Source organism: Triturus cristatus, chromosome 4_1 (genome assembly GCF_964204655.1).
Source record: "Triturus cristatus chromosome 4_1, aTriCri1.1, whole genome shotgun sequence".
In the NCBI taxonomy this organism is placed as follows: Eukaryota; Metazoa; Chordata; class Amphibia; order Caudata; family Salamandridae; genus Triturus; species Triturus cristatus.
In genome coordinates this window covers 883,492,722-883,513,963 of record NC_140585.1, presented here as the reverse complement: position 1 = coordinate 883,513,963, position 21,242 = coordinate 883,492,722, and the positions used below count along the sequence as shown (strand labels likewise).

At 44.7% G+C, this 21,242-nt stretch overlaps 2 protein-coding genes across 6 annotated transcripts in view; one reads left to right on the top strand and one right to left on the bottom strand.

Annotated features, from left to right (window-relative positions):
* The window catches only part of MEST (mesoderm specific transcript), a 336,158-nt gene that overhangs the window by 102,370 nt on the left and 212,546 nt on the right, over nt 1-21,242 (top strand). For all 5 annotated transcript variants that reach the window (XR_014981372.1, XM_085653607.1, XM_085653609.1 and 2 more), the window contains one exon: nt 15,924-16,078. Coding sequence is in view for 4 of the 5 variants with exons in the window: in XM_085653607.1 (XP_085509733.1) it covers nt 15,924-16,078 (155 nt within the window). In the remaining variant the exon portion in view is untranslated. The remainder of the gene's footprint in view (nt 1-15,923; nt 16,079-21,242) is intronic.
* CEP41 (centrosomal protein 41) overlaps nt 1-21,242 on the bottom strand; it is a 295,708-nt gene that overhangs the window by 232,577 nt on the left and 41,889 nt on the right. The window lies entirely within an intron of this gene.

Sequence of the window (21,242 nt, the reverse complement as noted above, 5' to 3'; positions counted from 1 at the left end):
ATAAATCCACAATAGAGGAACGTAAGGCAGCGATTCTGATAGAGCACTGGGAGGAGTTATCTGATGCCGCAACAGGAAAGAATGGAACTACTTTTTGGCCTGTAGTGAAAAAGATGCGTAACATGGGAAACCAACTATCTACAATTAGCTGTATTATCCCGAGTGATCGGTGGGAAATTCATTTTTCCAAAGTATATGCCATACCCCCAAATGTTAATGATGAGTATACATCTGGCCAATTGTGTTCTATACAGATTAGTTTAGGCGAGGTGACTGTGGCTATTAAACAGAGCCTTGGCAATAAGGCCCCTGGGCCAGATGGTTTTCCAATAGCTATAATTAAATGGAAACCTGAATTCTGGGCACCTATCTTAATGAATGTTTTTAACAGCCTACCTCTAGTACCTATGCCCGACACATGGTCTACAAGTATAATAGTGCCAATATATAAGAAAGGGGAGAGAACAAATCCAGTAAATTATAGACCTATTTCACTTCTAGATAATACCTTGAAAATTCTGAGACGAGTCTTATACAATAGAGTAAACACTTGGGCAGAGGAATCAGGTGTTTTGGACCCGTGTCAAATGGGTTTTCGAAGTAGGGTTGGGACGACAGAGCAGTGCCTGAATTTAAACTTAGTAATTGGCAAATATAACATCGCCAGGTCGTCACCAATTTATCTAGCTTTTATGGACTTATCGTCCGCATTTGATTTTGTAAATAGGTCTAAACTGTGGTCTATTCTTTTAAATTACGGTCTAGATGCGCCCCTTGTACATTTTTTGGCCTATCTGCACACTGATACAAAAGCCCAAGTAAGGATCGGGATGGCGGGGGAAAACTCTGGGGCCATAAGAGTGGAAAGAGGAGTTAGGCAGGGGTGCGTTTTAGCACCCTTGTTGTTTATTATATATATTAACGGGCTAAGTAACTCCCTAAAATTGGCAACTATGGATGTTCCAAAAATAAGGGGGGGGCCGTTACCGACATTGCTTTACGCAGATGATGCGGTCCTTATGGGTCTCACACCGAATGCCCTACGTACTCTGGTTAAAAGTTTTGCACAGTATATGGATAACTTAGACCGCAAAGTAAATTTTAAAAAATCTTTTATTATGTCGTGTGGGCCAGGGAAAAGACAGCTTAGTGCTATTTCGGTGGGAACTGACAAGTTATATTCCACAAATACTTTTCCCTATTTAGGAATGGTTTTTGCTGCGAACGGCTCGTGGTGTGGACATTTGGCCCACGCCACGAGCAAGTTCTCAAAAGCCATTAATTCTATTCTTAGTCTCCCACGGCCTAAGAAAATAGGTGCTACTAAAGCAATTACATTTTTTTTTTAATTGCAGTGTGTACCGGTAGCAACATACGGGGCTGAGATATGGGGTTTGGGTAAGACATCTAGTATTCAAACCGAGAAAATCGTTTTTGTAGGAAATTCCTTGGAGCCCTATTGCTACATCGGAGTATATTTGTCATTGTGAATTAAATTTGCATTACATATCAGATTTTATAGCAACAAGACCAGCCTTGTTCTGGCTGGCCATTTGGAGGAATACAGCGGCCTCTCTAACCCATGAAATTATAAGAGATTGTTTAAATTGCGAGAAAGGGATGAGAATCCCGTGGCTTGCTGGAGTTTTCAAGAAATTATGCAGCGTGGGTAAAGGCCACTTATTTACCGATCATACTAAGATTGAGCCCACAGACAAAAATGAAACAAAGTTTGCACTGTATGCACTTTATAGTAAAGAGAGACTGGAAGTGGAACTAACTAAATCAACTGTCCAGGCCTATGTGAATAAAGACCTGTATAGACAACCAATTCCTTTGTATCTCACACTACCAATGACAAATCGGGAAAGATCACTGTTGTTCCATATAAGTGCAGGTACTGTTAGATTTCTATTATGTTTTCCATTAGGTTACTTTTCATCGAAATCCGAATGTATGTTATGCCCATGTGATGGAGTGAGTCTACAAAATGATTTACATTTTTTCTTTACTTGTAAATTTTATCTTAAATATATCAAATGGTTTTTACTTCCATATTTTAAGAAACAAAGACCACTTTCCCTGGAGCAGTCTTCTGTGATGTTGCTCACCCTGCATACTGAGGAATTGATTTTTCGCGTTGGCACTTTTTTGAGAGTTGGCACCCATGTACGCAAAACAATGGAAAACCCTTGAAATAATCTTGTTGCCAAATAATATGTAACCCTGTAATGTGTGTTGTTTTAATATATATTTAGAATTATAATTATTTTCTGGGATTGTATATATGTGATTGCTTTTATGGATTTGAAAAATTCGAATAAAGATTATGAAATCGAAATCGAATTACCCAGGTGCAACAAAAAACACATGAATCAGTGATATGAGATTTGACAATATAGATTGGTGTCTCTTCTGTCCAGTCATCAGGAATTGTGACCGCACTGGCTGACACTGTGCATGTTTTCCGTGTTTCCTTCTTCTAGCAGAGTTCTGGACTCTACAAGACTGGGTGCACACCCACAATTTAAGCTCACAATGTACCCTCACACTACTTGAAGGTTGATGCATCCTATTGGAAACTTGCCCTTTCTGCAGGGTCACCCCAGATTTTTTTGCCGAACCCGATTTTTGCTGGCTATAGAACTCTGTGCAATGTGCCCCTGCTAACCATTGGTAAAGTGCTTGCGCTCCTCCGTTCAGCATGGTAAAATTGGTATACACCTGATTGGTTTTTTGAATTTGCCTACAAGTACTTTGTATATTGTACCAAGTGTACAGAAGGCCTGTAACTATCCGCACTCATTGTGCCATCCACTGCAATAACACAGCTAAACCTGACTCCAGGCCTGCCATTGTAGCCTGACTGTGTAGTTTTAAAAGTACAAATTCAACCAGTCAAAATAACTTCCTTTGACTCCCTTAAGCATTCCTTATAAAGATTGATACGTCACCTTTAAGTCTGCTATATTGCTCATAAGTAAGGCTCCCAGAAATCCGTTTTCACTGATTTTTATAGATAAACACATTGTTTTCTGTCTGCATTTATCATTTAAATGTGGATACATTCAGAAAATTGGGCTTCTTTTAAGTGACTTTTCGTGCTGTCTTTCATGAAATATAACCCAACAGTTGAGCAGATTGACAGCATGGGAAATTAAAAAACAGGGTGAAATTTCTTTAAATAACTGCATATGTCAATATACATTTGTGGTAAAATGCTCATATTTACCAGTGGATGTACTGTTATGTAATATTTTGCAGCTTAAGTAGCTAAAACACGACAGACATCAAATTGTGACTGCACGTCTATCGGTTAAATAAATATGGAAATGTACAGTTTTGCAACTTCTGAAAACCACAAAAAAAATATGGATAAATACACATAAAATGGCCCAAAAATAGATATGGATAAATACACATAAAATGGCCCAAAAATAGATATGGATAAATACAGACGGAAATGTTAAACAAATAAAATACCATAAAACCGGGAGCCCTACTCATAAAACAAGGTGCATGGTATTTAAAAGTAGGACATGTAAAAGTTTAATCAACAAAAACCGTGCACACATGCAGTATTATAACAGGCAATGTAAATGTGTATAGAAAGCAGATTGAGCAAAATCCAACGGAGATATCTTAGTCTTCTTTAATTGGTTGTGAACAAAGCAGCCAGCCGACACGTGTTTCATCAGAGAGACAGCGGTCTCTGACTCTTCAGGGTTGTATGATCTGATCCAAGCTCAGTGTACTCCCTGAACCAGTGATAATTCCAACCCGGTGGGGCATAAATCAGTCAACACAGAAGATTCTGTTACACTAGATAAAGGTGACTGTCAGGTGAAGGCCACAGATGGCGTGAACGCGATGTTGGTGATAATTCCAAACCGGCAACACGTTGGTCAGTCAACAAGTGTATTTCTGAGAAGGTAGAGTGGTCTTAAAGGGAAATGCCGCTATGTAAAATGGGAGGATTTTTGTCCCAGGTTGTGATTGTACTGGCGTGATTTTACATAGCGGCATTCTCCTTTGTTTAAGACCACTCTGTCTTCTCAGAAATACACTAAAATCAAGTTTAATGGTAAAGTCAGATTTTTTAAAAAAGTATTATGGAAAAGTATTATTTAGAAATTTACTTTACCTGGCCTGAAATGCTGGAGGCTAACTGCATTTTGCTCTCTCTCTTCTGAAAGGCCAGCAATAAGCATTTGAATAGGTGTGAGGCGGGGTGCGAAGTGCCTCCTAGGAGCAAACAGTAGGCTGACCTGAATGGACTGAGATGACCCCTCGTAACCTCGCGAAATATGCTAGATGGAGCTGTGAGGATACTTTTTGACATTTTAAAGTGTTAAGTCCTGCTTGAATATCGCATCCTGCTTGTCAGTTCTGCCCCGGTTTTTCATATGCCACTTGAGATGCACTTCAAAGAGGCGTCCCCTGTCACAGGCCAATGTTAGACGACACTTGGGAAGGAACAATCTTTTGTCCACCAAGCTAGACAGGCGCCAGTCATACTGGACCTTTTCTTTTTACAAATCAGTGTCCAAGCTTATTTGACAGGTCTGCTGGGTTTACATATAACATTTAGGGTGCACTTCAAAAGAGGAAAACAGTATGCCAAAACAATTCATGTGTATCTACTGTTTGGTTGCTGAAAACTCAGCTTTTTTTATTGCAGACCTCTGTCTCCTCTGAGGTTGTGGTTCAGGGACTGCATTACACTGTATTTTAGTGTTAGATGTGGGAGGACCCTAAGATTACCATAGTAAACTCCCCACACCCCCTCCAACCCTCAGAGCCCCAGTTTATTATGAATGAAGATTTCAGCCATCTTGAAAATGTTCAAATCGGGTAGAATTAGCTCTAGGGATCTTTACCCCAATGGTTAGGGCATCCCCAGGGGCCATCCTACCCACTAGCTCATACCAGACATAAATGTGGCATCTCCAGGCACCCACTTCAGAACACTGCTTAACCTGTGGAAGATCGGAAGAGGACTGAATCTGCTGTCAGAGACCTGAGAATAGCACTAAAGGACAGGGCCTGCTTTTTACCCAGGACAAAGAAGTGGACTCCAAGGGTCATAAGTCTAACTTCTTGTTCAAACTACAGGGATACAACAAGCTACAAGAGGTGTTTCTTTTAACTGCCCAGCTGATGAGTGACAACTGGACCTGAACTCTACTTGCCTCACCGGGAGTCCTCAAGTGCCTCTCCTGAGGTCCTGGGAGGGTTTAGAAGTGTTAGTCATGTGGTGAATTTGGACTTACGAGAATAAGTAAGAAGGTAAAATCTTTGACCAGGACGAACCTGGTTGGTATATCCGACCTGCACTCCATCGTGGTCAGCGTCAAATTGCACCTAGGTCTCAGTCTACCATGACCATTTACTATCATTGGCACTTTGTGCTTCTCTGAGTAACACCTACTTAAACATTTTAAAAATTATGTGTAGTTGACCTTATTGTGTTGTTTTTGTCTTTTTGGGTCAGTTTGTTATATTTTGCTCTATTTTTCCAAGTCATTTTTTGTTTTATTGTTTTGCATTTAGACTGTATTACTCTTTTTAGAACTGAAGAAATGCATTACACATTGTCTCGAAGTAAAGCTTGTCTGCTCTGTGTCATAACTACCAGGGACGTTGAGCTCAGGTTAATGTAGTGACTTTAAGGGCTCACTTTGATAAAGATTGTGGTAATTCCTTGAGGTGTGTACTTAACCCGCCTCAACTAATAAAATCAATTTATGCATCCATTTTCCAGGGTTAGACAGCTGGAAATGGTTTGCATGGGTACAGGCCAGTTACGTGAACCCATTGAGGAGAACCATTTGGACTTAATTCTAAAATCCAGTCAGCTGCTTGCAACTGTTGACTTTTCTCTCTCCTTTCTGTTTAGATTACTGTACTATGCGTGAAATGGAGGTGCCTTTGATTTGAGTGAATGCCTTTTCGATTTTGCTTCCCATAAAATATGTTCATTTTGTGGGTAACCCCAGTCTGCTTCCAAAGTGGCAACGTTTGCCTTGTCAGTGAGATGTTTTTGTCTCTGGCTTTAACACACCTATCTAAAAGTTTGTTCAGCAACAAAAAGTTGTAGCAGTTAATCGTTCTGAGCACTTTGGCCTCCTCCAAGTGGATGCTAGCAAGATCTGTCTAGCAATAGAAATCTGGACAGAGTTGATGTGTGCACCCAAGAAACATCCTAGGGAATTAATTACATTTCATCTCCTCCTCACTGTTTTCAGCAGCCAGGAAAGACATTTGAATCAACTGAACAACAGGACCCGAATTTCACAGGTGGCACCCCCAGGAATTCTGTTTTCTTGTCCGTCTGGCACCTATAGGTTTGGAAATGCATAGGAACCTGAGCCAGTACGTTAGTTACCCTTTGACTTCTAAAGAAACAACCTGCATTTCAGTGAAGAAGGTGCAAACCTGGTTGATCCTCGGTACCAGTAGTAGATTTAAAATCGAGGCACCACCCTCAGCTGTTGTACTGTCAGAGAAAGAGGTGGGAGTGGACTGCTTGACCTGAGGGGACCTCTCCATGACTTTGTGAACTAGACCAGAAGCCTGGTTGAAAGACCTGCTGCAAGGACCTGTATGAGGAGAATGAGCTTGCCAAAGATCCTGTTCTCCTGTTCTAGTCTAACTAGCTGTTTATTGTGGCAACACAGAAAAAACCCTTATAATCATGAAGGAGGCCGGTGGAAGAACCCTTGTTTGACGACAGCTCTAGTATTGTATGCATTTAGCTCTTGGAGTCAGGCAAATGGTGAACAGAGCTAGTGTCTGTGATATACAGATGTTGAAGATTGAAAGATGTAGGACTCCCTTCTGAACATTCGCACTGTCTCCCTTGGTGGTGAAGAATCTCTTGTGCTAATGTTAATATTGAAATTGATATATCGAGGGATTTATGCATGTTGAAAAATGAGATTGACTCACTGTTGTCGAAATCTCCTGAAACGACCTCTCCATCAACCCTGAGTAAGAAATATGTGGTCAGGTAGGCCCTGCGACCTAGGTTACTGATTGACAGATTTCAGGCGGGATGGCACTTAACCACCTGGACAAATGCGCAAACAGGAAAAACCCAGATTAGTCCCATAGCTAGGCAGCAACACCACAATGGACCCAGGAGATTAGCCCCAATAAAGCACATATGGCTGGAGGAGTGCGTGCGTTCCCAAACCACCATAAAGTCAAATGCTCCATCCGTAGTCCGACGAGTTATCCATTGCACCACTGGGCCTCTAAGTCAGATGCCCCACAAAGTTAGGACTACTCTGCCAATCAGAACACAGCACACACAGTACATGCAGTGATCACGTCCTCCTGAAGCCAGACATCTGGACACTTCACCCACTGGCCCTCATTGTGTTCACGTAAGGTCAAGACCCACCTGCATTCTCAATCAGGTGGCCTGATTTACGGCTCCATGACTAGGCCTGCATTCCTTTTTCTAAAATAAGATCTAAATTGTTTATGGTGCTCCAAAGACCGTATATAATGGCACTGAGAACAAATGTATGGTAAGACAGTCCTCAGACCCTTTTCTGTGTTTCCCAGCCACAGCGTTTAATTAAACCAAGTATTCCTGTTTTGCCAAACGCCTTTTATCTTTTCAAGGTCAATTCACATTCCAGCAACACTTCCTTGTCCACTCCCCCCCCCCCCCCACACACACAATTCACTTTATCCATCTAGCCCAGGGCAACACTATAGTTATCCGACACTTCTTTTCTCTTTCACTTGAGCCTCTTTGGTCCCATTCCATTTTCAGTTATGGCCCCATAGACTTTCTGAACACCAAGCTATTTTGACCATATCTATTGACGCAGGTTTACTGTTGCCCCAAATCCATGTGGCAACTCAGCAATCATTAAGGAAGTATGTTCAACCTTTCTCAGACCTGCCAACTCACATGTGCCACTATGTGGCACACAATATCAGCTCCCTTCACACGGTCTCCTGGTGAGAAACCGACATCACATGGTGGCAGGGAAAACAAGCTGGAGACCACTGTTAACTGTGGATTTCCAGCTCGTTTTCGGAGGCTTTAACTGTCGACGTCCATTAAAGGATGTGAAAACACCCCAGGACATGGGCACCTGCCTCAGTAACATTTTTGTTTTTGGAGGAGTGGCTTTGGGAGCAATGCTGGGGCAAAAGTGCCTTGTAGGTACCTCTCGGCAAGAGGCCGCACCCCCTCCTCACCGTGAAATGTTTGTTTTAGTTTGAACGTCTGCGTTCCTTTGGTGACTGGTTTATTGGTGGGATTGGGAATGCTTTCAAACCTCAGGCTCTGCAGAATTAATATCGACTGCTAAGCTACCCATGTACAGTTTGGTTGAGGAATCCCAGAATCAGTGTAGCAGCTTTTCCTTTTGATGTCAAGGTAGCTGGGAAACCTGATGTATGTGTTACAAGTGACCTGCACGAATCTGTCGTACTCATTGATGTCTGGCTGCAAGTGAATACTGTGGGTTGAAGGGTGTATTCTGAGGTGTAGATCCGGTCATGCATTCACTGCAGAGAGTTGCGTTGCTCAGATACTTAATTTGCCTTGTTAAGGTGGGACAGAGGTCCTACTAATGGTAGAGCCTGGAGCCTGTAACTTGCCACTTTAAGAATATTCCGTGCCTATCTCGGTCCCCTGAAATTGGTATGGCCTTTTCATTTGCTTCGCCAATCATTATTTTTCTGCTGTAATCTAAATTGTAAATAAGGTCATTATAGCTGTGTATATTAATTTTTGTTTTAAATTAACTATTCGAAAATGAATTGATACTATAATAAATTGTTTCAAGGACACACACATTTGGAACAAACACTACTTTTAATTGAAGTTCATCTCGCAAGAATATTATCAAACAAATGAAATTCGAAAAGACATATTACAAATGTTGTTTAGAACAGTTATTTAAGCAAATGCTGCCCATTATAAATAAAGACCTGTTTACTTTCTAAGCGGTAGCTTCGCTGAACAATAACCTTTATGTAATTGTTTCATAATATATATGATTTTTGCCTACAACCACCTCCCGTTAAACCTGGACTCCTCAACCTTAATGCTCCAAGAATGAGTGCTGAAATAGAAGCCTTCAGACCCCTTTGAGATGTGCGGTACTGTCAGTTTGTTCGTTGATCCCGAATCCTTAGATTTTTACATTCTATCTTTCATACTTTGTGCACTGACACCTTTCAAACCCCAGGTTGCAGCTGGAGCCCATCAGCCTTGGCATTTGCCCAGACCACCCTTGCATTGGTAGAGTCGAAGGAAATTCCAAAATAAGGAACTTTTGTCAGGATGAAATGAGGGCTTGTCTGGAGGGAAAACCGAGTAGTGAGGGCAGCTTCAATTTAAGGAATTGATGGAAAGGAAATTTAACTGGAAATCCTAAATATCTTTTTAATTGCCATCTTATGAATAACATGAAATTCACTTAGTGTAAGTACTTTGGAATGATGCTGATCATTTGGTATTGTACATAGTTTAAACAGGACAGTAGTCTAAGGCAGTTTTGTTTTTTGAGAAAGGCCTGGAAACAACTTCAGATAGAAAATGAGGAATGGTGAATCTCTGTCAAGGAAAGTAGCTTGCAGTACGTACCTCGTGACTCCGGGCCATGTGTTTACCATAGAGGTCCACCAAACCTAGAGCATGATCTCTACACACGGATACAATTTAATCTACGCATATATATGCTTCACAGCATGGGTAGGCTAAGCACGTCCCTTTGCTTTCATCAGTAGGCTTTGAATGTGTGTCATGCTCTGGAAGCATGACCTGGAGGTACAGGTGCCGTTTGAGAAAGATCACACAAGAGCACACAATGGACAGGGCTTTGTTCCACCAAGTTCTGTTCGGTAAAATAAAATGTGCACACAGATGGATGTAACACCATCATTCAATCATATATATTCCTTACTTAATGTTAGGAGACCATTAGGTAGTTACACTGAAAACCTTTAAATGACGCATGATGTACCTTGTGCTTCTTGCTGCAACACGGAGAGAGACCATGAACACCTTGAAACTGCACATCTGCTCTGTTTTGTATCATACGTTTCATTTAGGCAGACTTTAAACTCTGCACTAAAAGTATCACGTGTTTAAAGCAGGTATGCAAGGGAAGGAGTGATACTACTGAAGTCTTCCGGTTATATGTAATGTTGGCATATGTTAACTGAGCTTTGTGTAGCGCTGAATTGCCATTAGTATGGCATCACAGCGCTGTCTGCCAGGTGTGCAGCTATCAATAGTGCAGTGTTACTAGGGCCGAAAGCTCTGAGGGGCCCACTGCTGCGTTTTCTACCTGACCAGGGGAAGGGAGCCCCTTTCCTTACTTGCATTAGGGCCCACAGCACCCCTGCTGTACCACTGCTTTACCCCTGCTTTCGGTTTCAGGCGCCCTCGCCCTGGTGGAGGATGCTTTCACAGACCGGGGTCTGTTTTCTGTTTGAGTTGGACCATCAGTACTGTGGGTGTTTTTCGAATTCCATGTATGTGTTTGAGTGTGTAGCAGGAGGTTTTTACCCTTACTAGCATACATTTTACCTTTAAGGTGGTTGAAGCAGCAACCCCTCATACTTTCTAGACCTGAAGCACTGGATAGTGGGGAAGCGCTTTGGGATTCTTCTTCCACTCATGCATATCTTGCGAGGCACACGTTATGTTTATAGAATCCCAATTCAGAGCTCTAGATAGCATGCCTGGCCCTGGTGACTGTGGTAATGGGATAAAACATAAAACCATCACTGACCTTATTGCTTCTGTCCTATCATGAAGGTTAAATTGAACCCAGCCTTACTTTTACAAATATTTTCTGCTCTATGGCTCGAGTTGGGGTTGACAAATCCACAAAAGGGCTACATTGCGAGGAGGCTCAGAAGGAAGGGACCGTCCACAAGTTGAATGTTTATTTTCTAATGCGCAGGTTAAAAAGATGCGACAAATATTCATGTAAATCTTGTCTCCTTTTTCGTTGATCATATAGAGACTGATAGATTTTCACATAAAAGCTTGGAAGGGAGAGCGGATATATTAAATACACTCAAAGACAGTAGTCGAGTCCACTATTTTGTATGCATGATATAACATGTAGGCAAAATCTCTGAAGCAACCGATAGACGCATTTCTATGGCCGCCCATCCTTTGCTGGGGCTTACAATAGCATTGCATGTAGCATTAGCATTGGTGAAAGCGTTACTGGAGGGTAGCTTGCTTTGAGGAGTCCACACAGGATAAGGTCTGATTTGTAGTTTCTAATACAGGTGATGAGCTTTTCGAAAAAGGCAGCAGTGTTGTGGACTCGGCAGGCAGTCATCTGAGGTGATTAGTGCTCTCAGCGACCACAAAGCTGCTTAGGTGGTTAAGTGTGTGGCGGCCCCAGCTTCTTTTTGCTCATGTTTCCTCCTGGTCTTCCAATGGATTCAGAAACGAAAACTGGTCACTGCCTTCGTAAGTCTGATGCTTCTTGCCATTGGTAGACATTAGATGGTTCTTGAGAAATCAGTTGTGCAAATGAGGTCGAATGAATGTTAAAGAAGCATTGGCAAATATGTTTTTTTGGCGACGTACAGCAGGTTGAAAGGAACTTCTTACACTATCACTACAAAACAGTTAACGAAGGTCACGTCCTAGCGCTATAAAAAAACAAAGGAAATCATGTTGCAGTGAAGTCCAATCCCCCCAGCTATACAATGAGCTGATTTTTTTGTTGTTGATAAACCTTATTACATTTCAGCCCAACCAGGCCCCATAAGATACAACATTAAGCACACACAGTTACAGAATTGCAGAAGGTATGCAGTCCGCTCATGGTTAGGCATCAAGTAGGTAGAGCGGTAAACTTACAAAAGAGGTTCCTGGCATATCTCCATTTCTAGTTAAGCCAGTTGTTCCAGCCATTTCCCACGTACCCGCCCATGTTTCTGAGGACAGGCATGGGCCTCAAAAACCACAAGTTCTTGCTGAGTTCACCAATCCACCCCACCTCCATCTTGACAAGGCAGGAGCGCCAGGAGACATCCAACCCACATGTCCTGTTTGCGACTAGGAAGGCCATGCCCGGGAACGCCCTCTCCTGTCCCCCAGGGCCCTCAAATACCCCCAACAGGACCATCTTGGGAGAAAGGAGAACCTCCCATCCCAACACCTCTGACAATTCTCAGATTGCCCTTCCCCAGTACAGCACGATCGCTGTGCAGGTCCATACCATGTGACAGAAATCGGCTTGAGCGGCTTCACATCTAGGGCAATTGGAAGTATGGCGCAATCTTGCTCAGTGCAGGTGAGACGGTGAGAGGTAGACTGCATATAGATAATTAATCTCAATAAGTCTCAGTTTTGGAGGAGGTGGTGAGCTCCCAGGAGGCCATCAGGGCATCGCGCCAATCCTCTTCCTCAAAAGGACCAATCCAGCCCTCCCATCGGGCCCGCAGGTGATCTAATGAACCCGGTGAGTTGACAATGAGTGTGTGGTAGAGCTGCAAAATCCCGCCGCGGCCCAGGTGCCCCATAAGTAACTTGACTTCTAAGGGATTGAATTCGGGGAGGGCCTCGGCGGGGAGAGAGTGGGTGAGGAGGGTGTGCCTGAGTTGTAGGTACTTATAAAATTGTGTGTGTGTCTGACTATACTTCTGCTGGAGGTCCTGGAAGGAATGCATGTGTCCCCGACCATACATCACCCAGCCTCGTAATACCGATGAGGTCCCAGGAGCGAAAACTGCTGAGTCCAGCTACCTCCCCCAGGCATGTACCTTGCCAAAGCGGCGTCTGTTGCGTAAGCCTACCATCCCATTGAACATGACGGAGGGCCGCCTTCCATGCAAGGAACACTACCCGGGTTACCATCGACATCTAGAGGGGGGTCGGAGACCCTTAAAGCTGGGCCTGGAGATGGCAAAAGTCCATGTAAGTCCGTTCCAGCTGGTAGGCGGGTTTGGACCATCCCCTGTTGAACCAGTCGTAGAGGACCAGAAGGTGTGGAGATAGAGATTGGACATGCCCAGACCGCCATCGTAAGGTCCCCGCTAGCAGTGGGCAAATGCAATGCGCGGCCGGGAACCTCACCAGAGGAATGCCTTAGCTGCGCGGTCTAGCGCGGAGAACCATGTCCGGGGCAAGTGAAGTGTTACATTTTGAAAGACATATAGAAATCGAGTAAGAATCATCATTTTGTAAAGGGCGATATTTCCCTGGACATTGAGGGGGAGGGTACACCACCTAATGAGATCTGACTGAGCTTTTCGAGCTAGGGACCGAAGATTAAGGGCCCAGGTGAGTTTGGGGTGTGGAGCAAACCATATGCCTAGATACTTAAAACTGAGTCGGCGAAGGGGAATCATCGTTTGCCAGTCGAAGCAGTCCCAGGAGGGCGCCAGAGGGACCAGTACCGACTTGGAGGGATTCATCTTGAGGCTTGATGCGCGCCCAAACTGCTCGAACAACAGAAGACATCTGGGTCCACTCACTGCCTGGTAGCTGAGATGAAGCAGGACATCGTCCGCATAGAGTGCAATGCAGTTGTCGTGAGCCCCTGACGTAGTGGGGGTCTGCCTGGTCGAGCTCGGCCAGAGGCTCTATTGCCAAAGCGAAGAGGAGGGGTGACAGAGAACATCCCTGTCTTGTACTGGTCTCTATGGGGAATGCATCTGAGAGGATCCCATTCACCCGAACCGAAGCAGTGGGATTGTAGTAGAGAACCCAGACCATGCGCCGGAAGTGTGGTCACAGGCCAACTCGAATCAACACCTCATAAGGTAGTCCCAGTCCACTGTGTCAAATGCCTTCTCAAAGTCAATAAGGAGCAGGGCTTAATCAGAAGGCAGTCTATGACGGTGGGCCAGAGCCACGTGTAGCCGACGGATACAGTGCCGCATGCTCCAAGACGGCATAAAGCCACACTGATCGGGCAGCACCAGATAGGGTAGGACCTGCCGGAGCCTGTTCGCCAGGATCATCGCAAAGATTTTGACTTTACAGTTGAGAAGCGATATCGGGCGGTAATCCGCACATGACACGGAGGGAGGTGCGTCTTGGGTATTACAACTATGGTGGTAGAGTCTTAATTCTTGTTGGAAGGACCCATCCTGAGAGGCCTCCTGATACAGCCCTAAGAGGTGAGGGATAAGAGTCTCCCGGAACCTGGTGTAATACTCCATGGGGAAGCCATCTGGACCTGGGGTTTTACCCGTAGCCATTCCAGACAGGGCCATGCCAATCTTGTCCGCCAAAAGACGTTCGTCTAGCCCGTGGGCCTCATGAGAAGGAAGTATGGGGAGGGGAATTGATTCCAAGAATCCAGGGGGGCTATCCCACCCCCATCCCCAGCCAGTGTTTGGTAATATTGGGCGACGGTCTGGGCTATTGCTGGAAGGGACTGCTGACACTGACCAGGTTCGTCAAGGATCTCGGGGACAATCCTATCGGCTTGTTGTCTGAAAACCAGCCAGTAGAATATTTCCCCAATTTATTTTATCTCCCCAGCCATAGATCCTAGCCTTTGTAGCTCGCCAAAGATATTTGGCAGCTTCAAAGGAGTGCAGACGAATATCTGCCCCGGATGAGGCTTAGCTGTCGAGGGGTATCAGATCAAGGGTAAGACCCCAATTGCTGCTCTGGGCGGAGGGCGCGAGCCTCCAGCTGGGCAGTCTGTGGTCCACGTTCCCGCTCCTGGGCCCTAATATAGCTCTCTGCTGAGCCTCGCAATACTGCTTTGCCCGTGGCCCATAGGGTTCCTACACGGTTAACAGAGCCTACATTTTCTTCAAAATAAATTTGCAGTGTTGCCCCTAGGGAATTGGTGAATTTCCCATCTTGAAAGTATCCGGTATTTAAGCGCCACATTGGGCACTGACCCGTGGGAGGGTGTCCAAGTTGCAGGAGCGGAGGGGAGTGGTCCGAGATGCCACGGGGTAGAATCAGTGTCTGAGTCAATTGTTGGCAGTCAGAGGCGGGTAAGAAGGCGAGGTCTATTCGAGAGTGAGTGTTATGAGCCGCCGAGGTTTGTGTGAATTGCCGACTGCGAGGGTGCCAGAATCTCCACGCATCACAAAGACTCAGGGTCATGGCCCAATCGGTGAGGTGGCGTGCACCAACTGCCTGTGCGTTTGTGGGGCTGCCTGAGCAGTCTAATTCAGGGTCAGGCACCATGTTAAAGACATCCCCTATTATTGTGTTCCTGTGCGGGAGACGAGTGAGAAGGCGAGAGAGATGATTAAGGCCGGAGGTCTGCGAAGCAGGGGGTACCTAGGCACACACTAGTAGGATCATCTGTCCCTCTAAAGTGCCCTCCAGGGTGATAAAGCGTCCTTGTGGATCACGGGTTAAGTGTTTGACCACAAGGGGAAAGGAGCGATGCAGGAGGATGATGGCCCCCCCTAATCTCACAGGAGAACACAGCCTGGAAGACTATCATAGCCCTTGCGTGCCATAAAGGGGCAGTGCTCCCCCATGAGATGCATTTCCTGTAACAACAGGACCTCTGGGCAATGCCGGTGTATGAAAGTAAAGACCACGGCCCTCTTCACTCGGTCCATCAGACCATTAACATTCCATGACAAGATCTTGAATTTCAGTCCAATCTGTTTTCTATTTGAAGAGGCCAAATGTCTTGAAACAATCCTAAAATGAATAGTTTTCCTGACAATGGTCAGTCCACTGTCAGGATCGATCAAGTATTGGTTGGCTTGAGGTTATCCCTTGACCCAACTTTGGTCTTCAACCTTAGGAATAATGTATTGGGTGAAGCGTGTAATGGGGTGAGGTCATTGGGAGGCGGTGACATAAGACGCCAGACTTTTGTTTATCTTCTATGGTGTGGAGTTGTGCTTGTGTCGGAAGATGTTGTAAGGCTTTGATGGTTGGCGTGGTCCATTTGTCTAATTCTATGATCATCTGTTTTTCGCAGGATGAAAGAGTGGTGGGTCCAAGTTGGGCTTCTGATGGTGCCCTTAATTGCAGTGTACCTTCACATCCCTCCTCCAAACCTGTCTCCAGCCCTCCATACCTGGAGGTCATCGGGGGCATTCTTCACTTTTAAAAATCAACGTATTTTCTACCAAGGTAAGCCACGCCTAGTATTTTCATTAATGAACCCAGATCACCCTATTCTTGTATAAAATGTCTTTTAAACAATACTTTCATTAATCATTAATTGAATTGTCTTCAAATAGAGTTTTGCTCTTCTTTCTGTAAACATTATCTTTTGTTCTTAATTTGCTCATCACTCACAGAATATAATATCACATCCAAACTCATAACGCCGTTCAGCCGCTAGTGACACTTTATTGCATTCTTCCATCTTGTGACCTATGTCATTGCATGGCTCACTGATGCACGTGTCAACATGGTCTGTGTTTCATTGACTATGGGAGAGCTTGATCATCTAGTCTGGCAGGTAGGGATGTGTAATCGAGTTTACAGCCTTGAAGGAAGCACAGCAGATTCTGAAATAAATTGTAGATATAAGCTACCACACCACGTTTAACATACATACCTTCCCTCAGAAAATACTTACAGGTTCATGGCTATATTTCTGTTGTCAACAAACAAATGTAAAAAAAAAAGAGTTGTTTTCAGCTTCACTGATGCCATTAATGATGTTAATGATAAGGATGATGTAATATGGCACTTTACCAATGATTGTATTGATTATAACATTTGTGACATTATGGGTGAGGTCATGAACAGTGCATACGTAATTCGCCAAATGGGCAAATTTCACTATTTTTAGGTTTTAACAGCCCTTTAGCTGAAATTCTTTTTACAGGTATAAATTATGGATCCTAATGGAGAATCATAACTTAACAAAGGTTTTATCAGTTCATGAAATGGCTGTTGTACGTGCGTATTGTAAATGCTTCTAATATGCATATACACCTACCTTCAGTGCCGACTTGGCATGGACGACAGCTCCACCCCACTCCCTTCACTCAGAACCAGCAAACTATATTTCCACTGTACATAAAAAGATGTGGAAAAAACGCTTGTGTATGTTTTTTCTGTGCTTGTTTAAAATTATGGAAGGGCAGATCTTCGCAGAGGACTTTTAGACCTTTGATGCACAGTGCTTGCTACAGTTGTGAGCTCCTTCAATACTCTCCCTCTGTTTAACTGAAGAAGGAGAACAGCTGACTATTCCACTGCCCTCCAGTGTCATTGGAATTCCCCTAGGCTCCCATTTAGCTCAGAATCTCCAGCAGATTAAGTAAATCAAGACCGCTGACAGTAGCCCCAGTCATTGATTGGAGAGGGAGGGGGTTTAAGTTGTGTGTCGAGGGGGGAGGTGATATCACACTGCTCCACAGCCCTTGGTGACACTTGGACACTGACAAGGGGCTGTAGGATGGGGGAAGCTCATAGCTTAGCCATCTGCTCCATAGACCTTGAATCAGACTTGTGAGCAGGTCAACAAACCCTATATGTCCCTGTCATTCCAGCAAGTCCATGCGACTTTTCAGCCATCCCTGCCATTATAACAGGGTAGGGAACCAATGGGGACAATTGCCACATGGGGGTGTGGGTACCCAGTGCCTGATACAGACCTGGGGTGCAAGTAAATGTTCTCGATATTGTATTGCAATATTTATACAGTGCGTACTAGCCCTATGTGGAGGCCTGAAGCGCTTGTCTGCATGGGTAGCATGCCACACCATGTAGAATGTGCGATGCAATTTAATGTGTTATCCTTGTTGTGATCTTACTTGGGAAGTGTTTCTATGTGTTGTGCTTATCGTGCTATGGGACTCGGCGCAAAACCATGTTTTAGATGAAGAAGTATAACTGTGAGGCGGACAGTTGATGGTTTTCTGTAATCTGACAGCTTTTAGCTTTTCTGCAGGTCCCTTCATGGTATATTTTAGAATTATAGTCCACTTAGCTGGTTGCTGCTCTGAGATATCCATTTTTATCATCCAGAGCAGACATAGATTAGAGGAAGACATGGTAGACAGATGTGCCGAGATGGACTTTGGTAACATCACCCAATATTTGTTTGTCATTGTGAGATGCCAAGAAGCGATCACATTATGTCCCTTGTTGGGACCTGCAATGGTGGACCAAATTATAGATCTCCGTTGACCAGCAGCATGTGGCAGTTCTCTTCAGTTATTCCATGCCTGTTAAGTTGATGATGGGTGGTTTATTACTGTTGACTGGTACAGTACTTTCTGATGGACAAAGGCCATAGATATTTTGTCCTATGTGAGTTTGAGAGAGTCGAGCACTATCAGGGAATTATGCATCCTGTATGAACTACAGTCAATTGCCTCACCACTGAGCAATAGAGTAGTAGTACTAGTTTGAGCCATGAGGGTTATATATTGTATTATATTGTACTTGTGTGTTTGTGGCATGTGTGGCTGTAGATACACATGCTAAGCATACTCCTGCCATCTAGTGTTGGGCTCGGACATGTACAACTTGCTTATGTTCGAAAAAAGTCTTTCGAATCACAAGGTGTAGTGGCTCCTCCCTTAGAATTAGGCATGAACTTCAGTTCCATCTTCAGATTTTATTTTTTGCTATCTGATTTGGATGTACTTTGTTGAGGCGCTGAGTCGACACCACACGGCAACATTTGTCGGAACCTCTCGAGTTTTTCTTCGCCTCTGATAGTTGAAGAACAATCGCCACACCCGTTTCTTCCATCTTTGACGCCACAGTGTTGCAGTGCAGTCAAGCCTTTCATCAGCGTCGCTCCTCTTAGAGAATGGTTGCAGCGTGATGGAAAGACACCCTTTCGATACTGTCCACAGTGCCACTCCAAGTACTCATGGACAGACGAACACAGTCTGTAACCTTTGTCTTTCCACGGAACACAACCAGGCTTCCTGCTCTGCTTGCCTCTCCTTCAGGTCCAAGAAGACCATCCACAACCATCAGGATCGGCGCATTGCAAGGCGGACGATGGTGCAGCAAAGGGACAAGCAGATCCCCGATATCTTCAGGGAAGATGCTGAGATGGAGGAAGTTGAGGAGGAAATAGAGGCCAAACAGACAGTAGTGTACAGCCCGGTACCAGAGTCGCAGTTGGAGTCAGAAGAAGTACATTTTAGCAGGCTTCAACACAAAGATATGGCACCCATGTAGGCAATACAGCCCCAAACCATAGAACTCACTGCCCCTCTAAGGCTAGGGCTTTGAGCCCTCATTCCCTGTCAACCGGACAGCCACTGCTCTCCATCCATGGCCGGCACCGGGAGAAAGCTTCGAAATCGACTTCGGACCCGCTCCGACACCATTTCAGCACCACAAGGCAAAACAGTCAACAGAATCTTTGACGTCAGCAGGCGTATTAATGCCAAAAGACACTTCGGAGCTGAAACATCTGTTGGTGCCGAAAGCTGTGTTGGAGCCGAATCATCCATCGGCACCGAAAGCCAGATCAGCAGTCAAAACAAGCTCGACTCCGAAGCCAGCATCGGAGTCGAGGCAAACTTTGATGGGCAAGTGCTCTTCAAAGCCTAAACAAGACTCGGGCTCCAAGACAGCTTCGTAGCCGAGACATACAGCAAAGCACAGTCGTGCCTCGACAGCGGACTTAGAGGTGCAGTGACCTATGTTGGAATGGCTGCAGGAGGAGCTGGATTCTCAACAACAATGCCTGGGAATTCATCCACATACAGTGAAAATCATTACCAAACCTCTACTTCAGGTCCAGCAGACTCTTCCTTGAAAAAGACAATTCACTTTTGAGGAACAACTAACAATGGAAACACCACCAACCAAGCAGAAGAAGAGACAGTACAGGGGTTCAAGCCCCCATCACAACCATCTGCTTTCCCTCGTTTTCCTCCTACACCTCCTCCGCAACCACTTCAATCACAACAGGGGTTGTACCATTCATACTAGAGGAAGGATAGCCCACTCCTTTTATTAGATTTTGAGAATGTCTCCTATCCACAAGATACAATAGAAGACCCATGGGAGGAGCATGAGATAGTACCTCCGGGACCCAATGACCTGAATTTATACTCTGCAATACCTTCTCCTCCTGATAAAGCCACATCACATCACAAGGTTATTCAAAGGGCAGCGCAATTCCATAAAGTAGACCTGCACTCAACTGAAGAGGAGGTTGATTTCTTACTAGAAACCGTACAACACAGCAAGCCTCCCAGTTCCTGCCCAGGAATACTAACACCAACACAAGAAGTGTTTGAAGGCTAGGGTTATTACACCAAGGGTGGATAAGGAATACAAACCCTTGCCTACCCATTATACTTTACTGGCCAGCTTCCCCCTGACTCGCTAGTCGTACATGCTGCACGTAAAAGGTCAAATGCCCAGGAGACTGGAGATGCTCAGCCCCTGGACAAATGGAGTAACAAATATGATGCAGCAGGAAAGAGGGTTGTAGTAGCACAATTGGCAACCCATTGGCATATTGCCAATTTGATGGGACTCCTAGCACGATATGATCGTGCTCAGTGGGATGAGATGTGGGAGCTCATAAAACAGTTATTGGAGCAAAATAAGCAGAGGGCATAAGAATTAGTTTCAGAGGGCCATACAATTTCAATTACATCTATTTGTTGTGCCCTTAACGCGGCGGTTACTGACACAAGAGGATTTAATTCTAGCATCCTCATTAGAAGGCATGCTTGGCTTAAAATCTCAGAATTTAAGCCAGAGGTTCAATAACATTTATTCAACCTGCCATTTGATGGAGAACATCTTTTCGGACCGCAGGTTGATCAAATGCTGCAAAAAATATAAAAAGACACTGACACAGCCAAGGCAATGGGAGCATTACAATCTCCACCAACTCAAACACATTGCCCTCGCCCACAGTTTTGTAGGGGCTTCACCATCACATCCCCAGATGTGCACACCTCTCATCAGAGGTACCAGCAGCAGGCCCAGCCTACTAGAGGGTACATGAGGGGATCATATAGAGGGAGTAACAACAGAGGCAAATGTAGGGGAGTAATGGCTAAGTCAACCACCCCTGCCAAACAGTGACTCCCTTTCCCTTCCCACTGACCATTCAACACCTGTCTGGGAAATACTGCAGGGGTTCTTACCACAATAGCGCAACATCACATCGGGCCGATGGGTCTTAGATATTGTGGAACTACATGGCTAAGCCCAGAGCTCACTGCAACACCACCAAATATACCACCACGACCACACACCCTTTCCCCATAACATTTGCAACTTCTCAAGGAGAAAGTAAAAGCTCTACTTCAAAAAGAAGCCGTAGAGCCAGGGCCACACACCACAA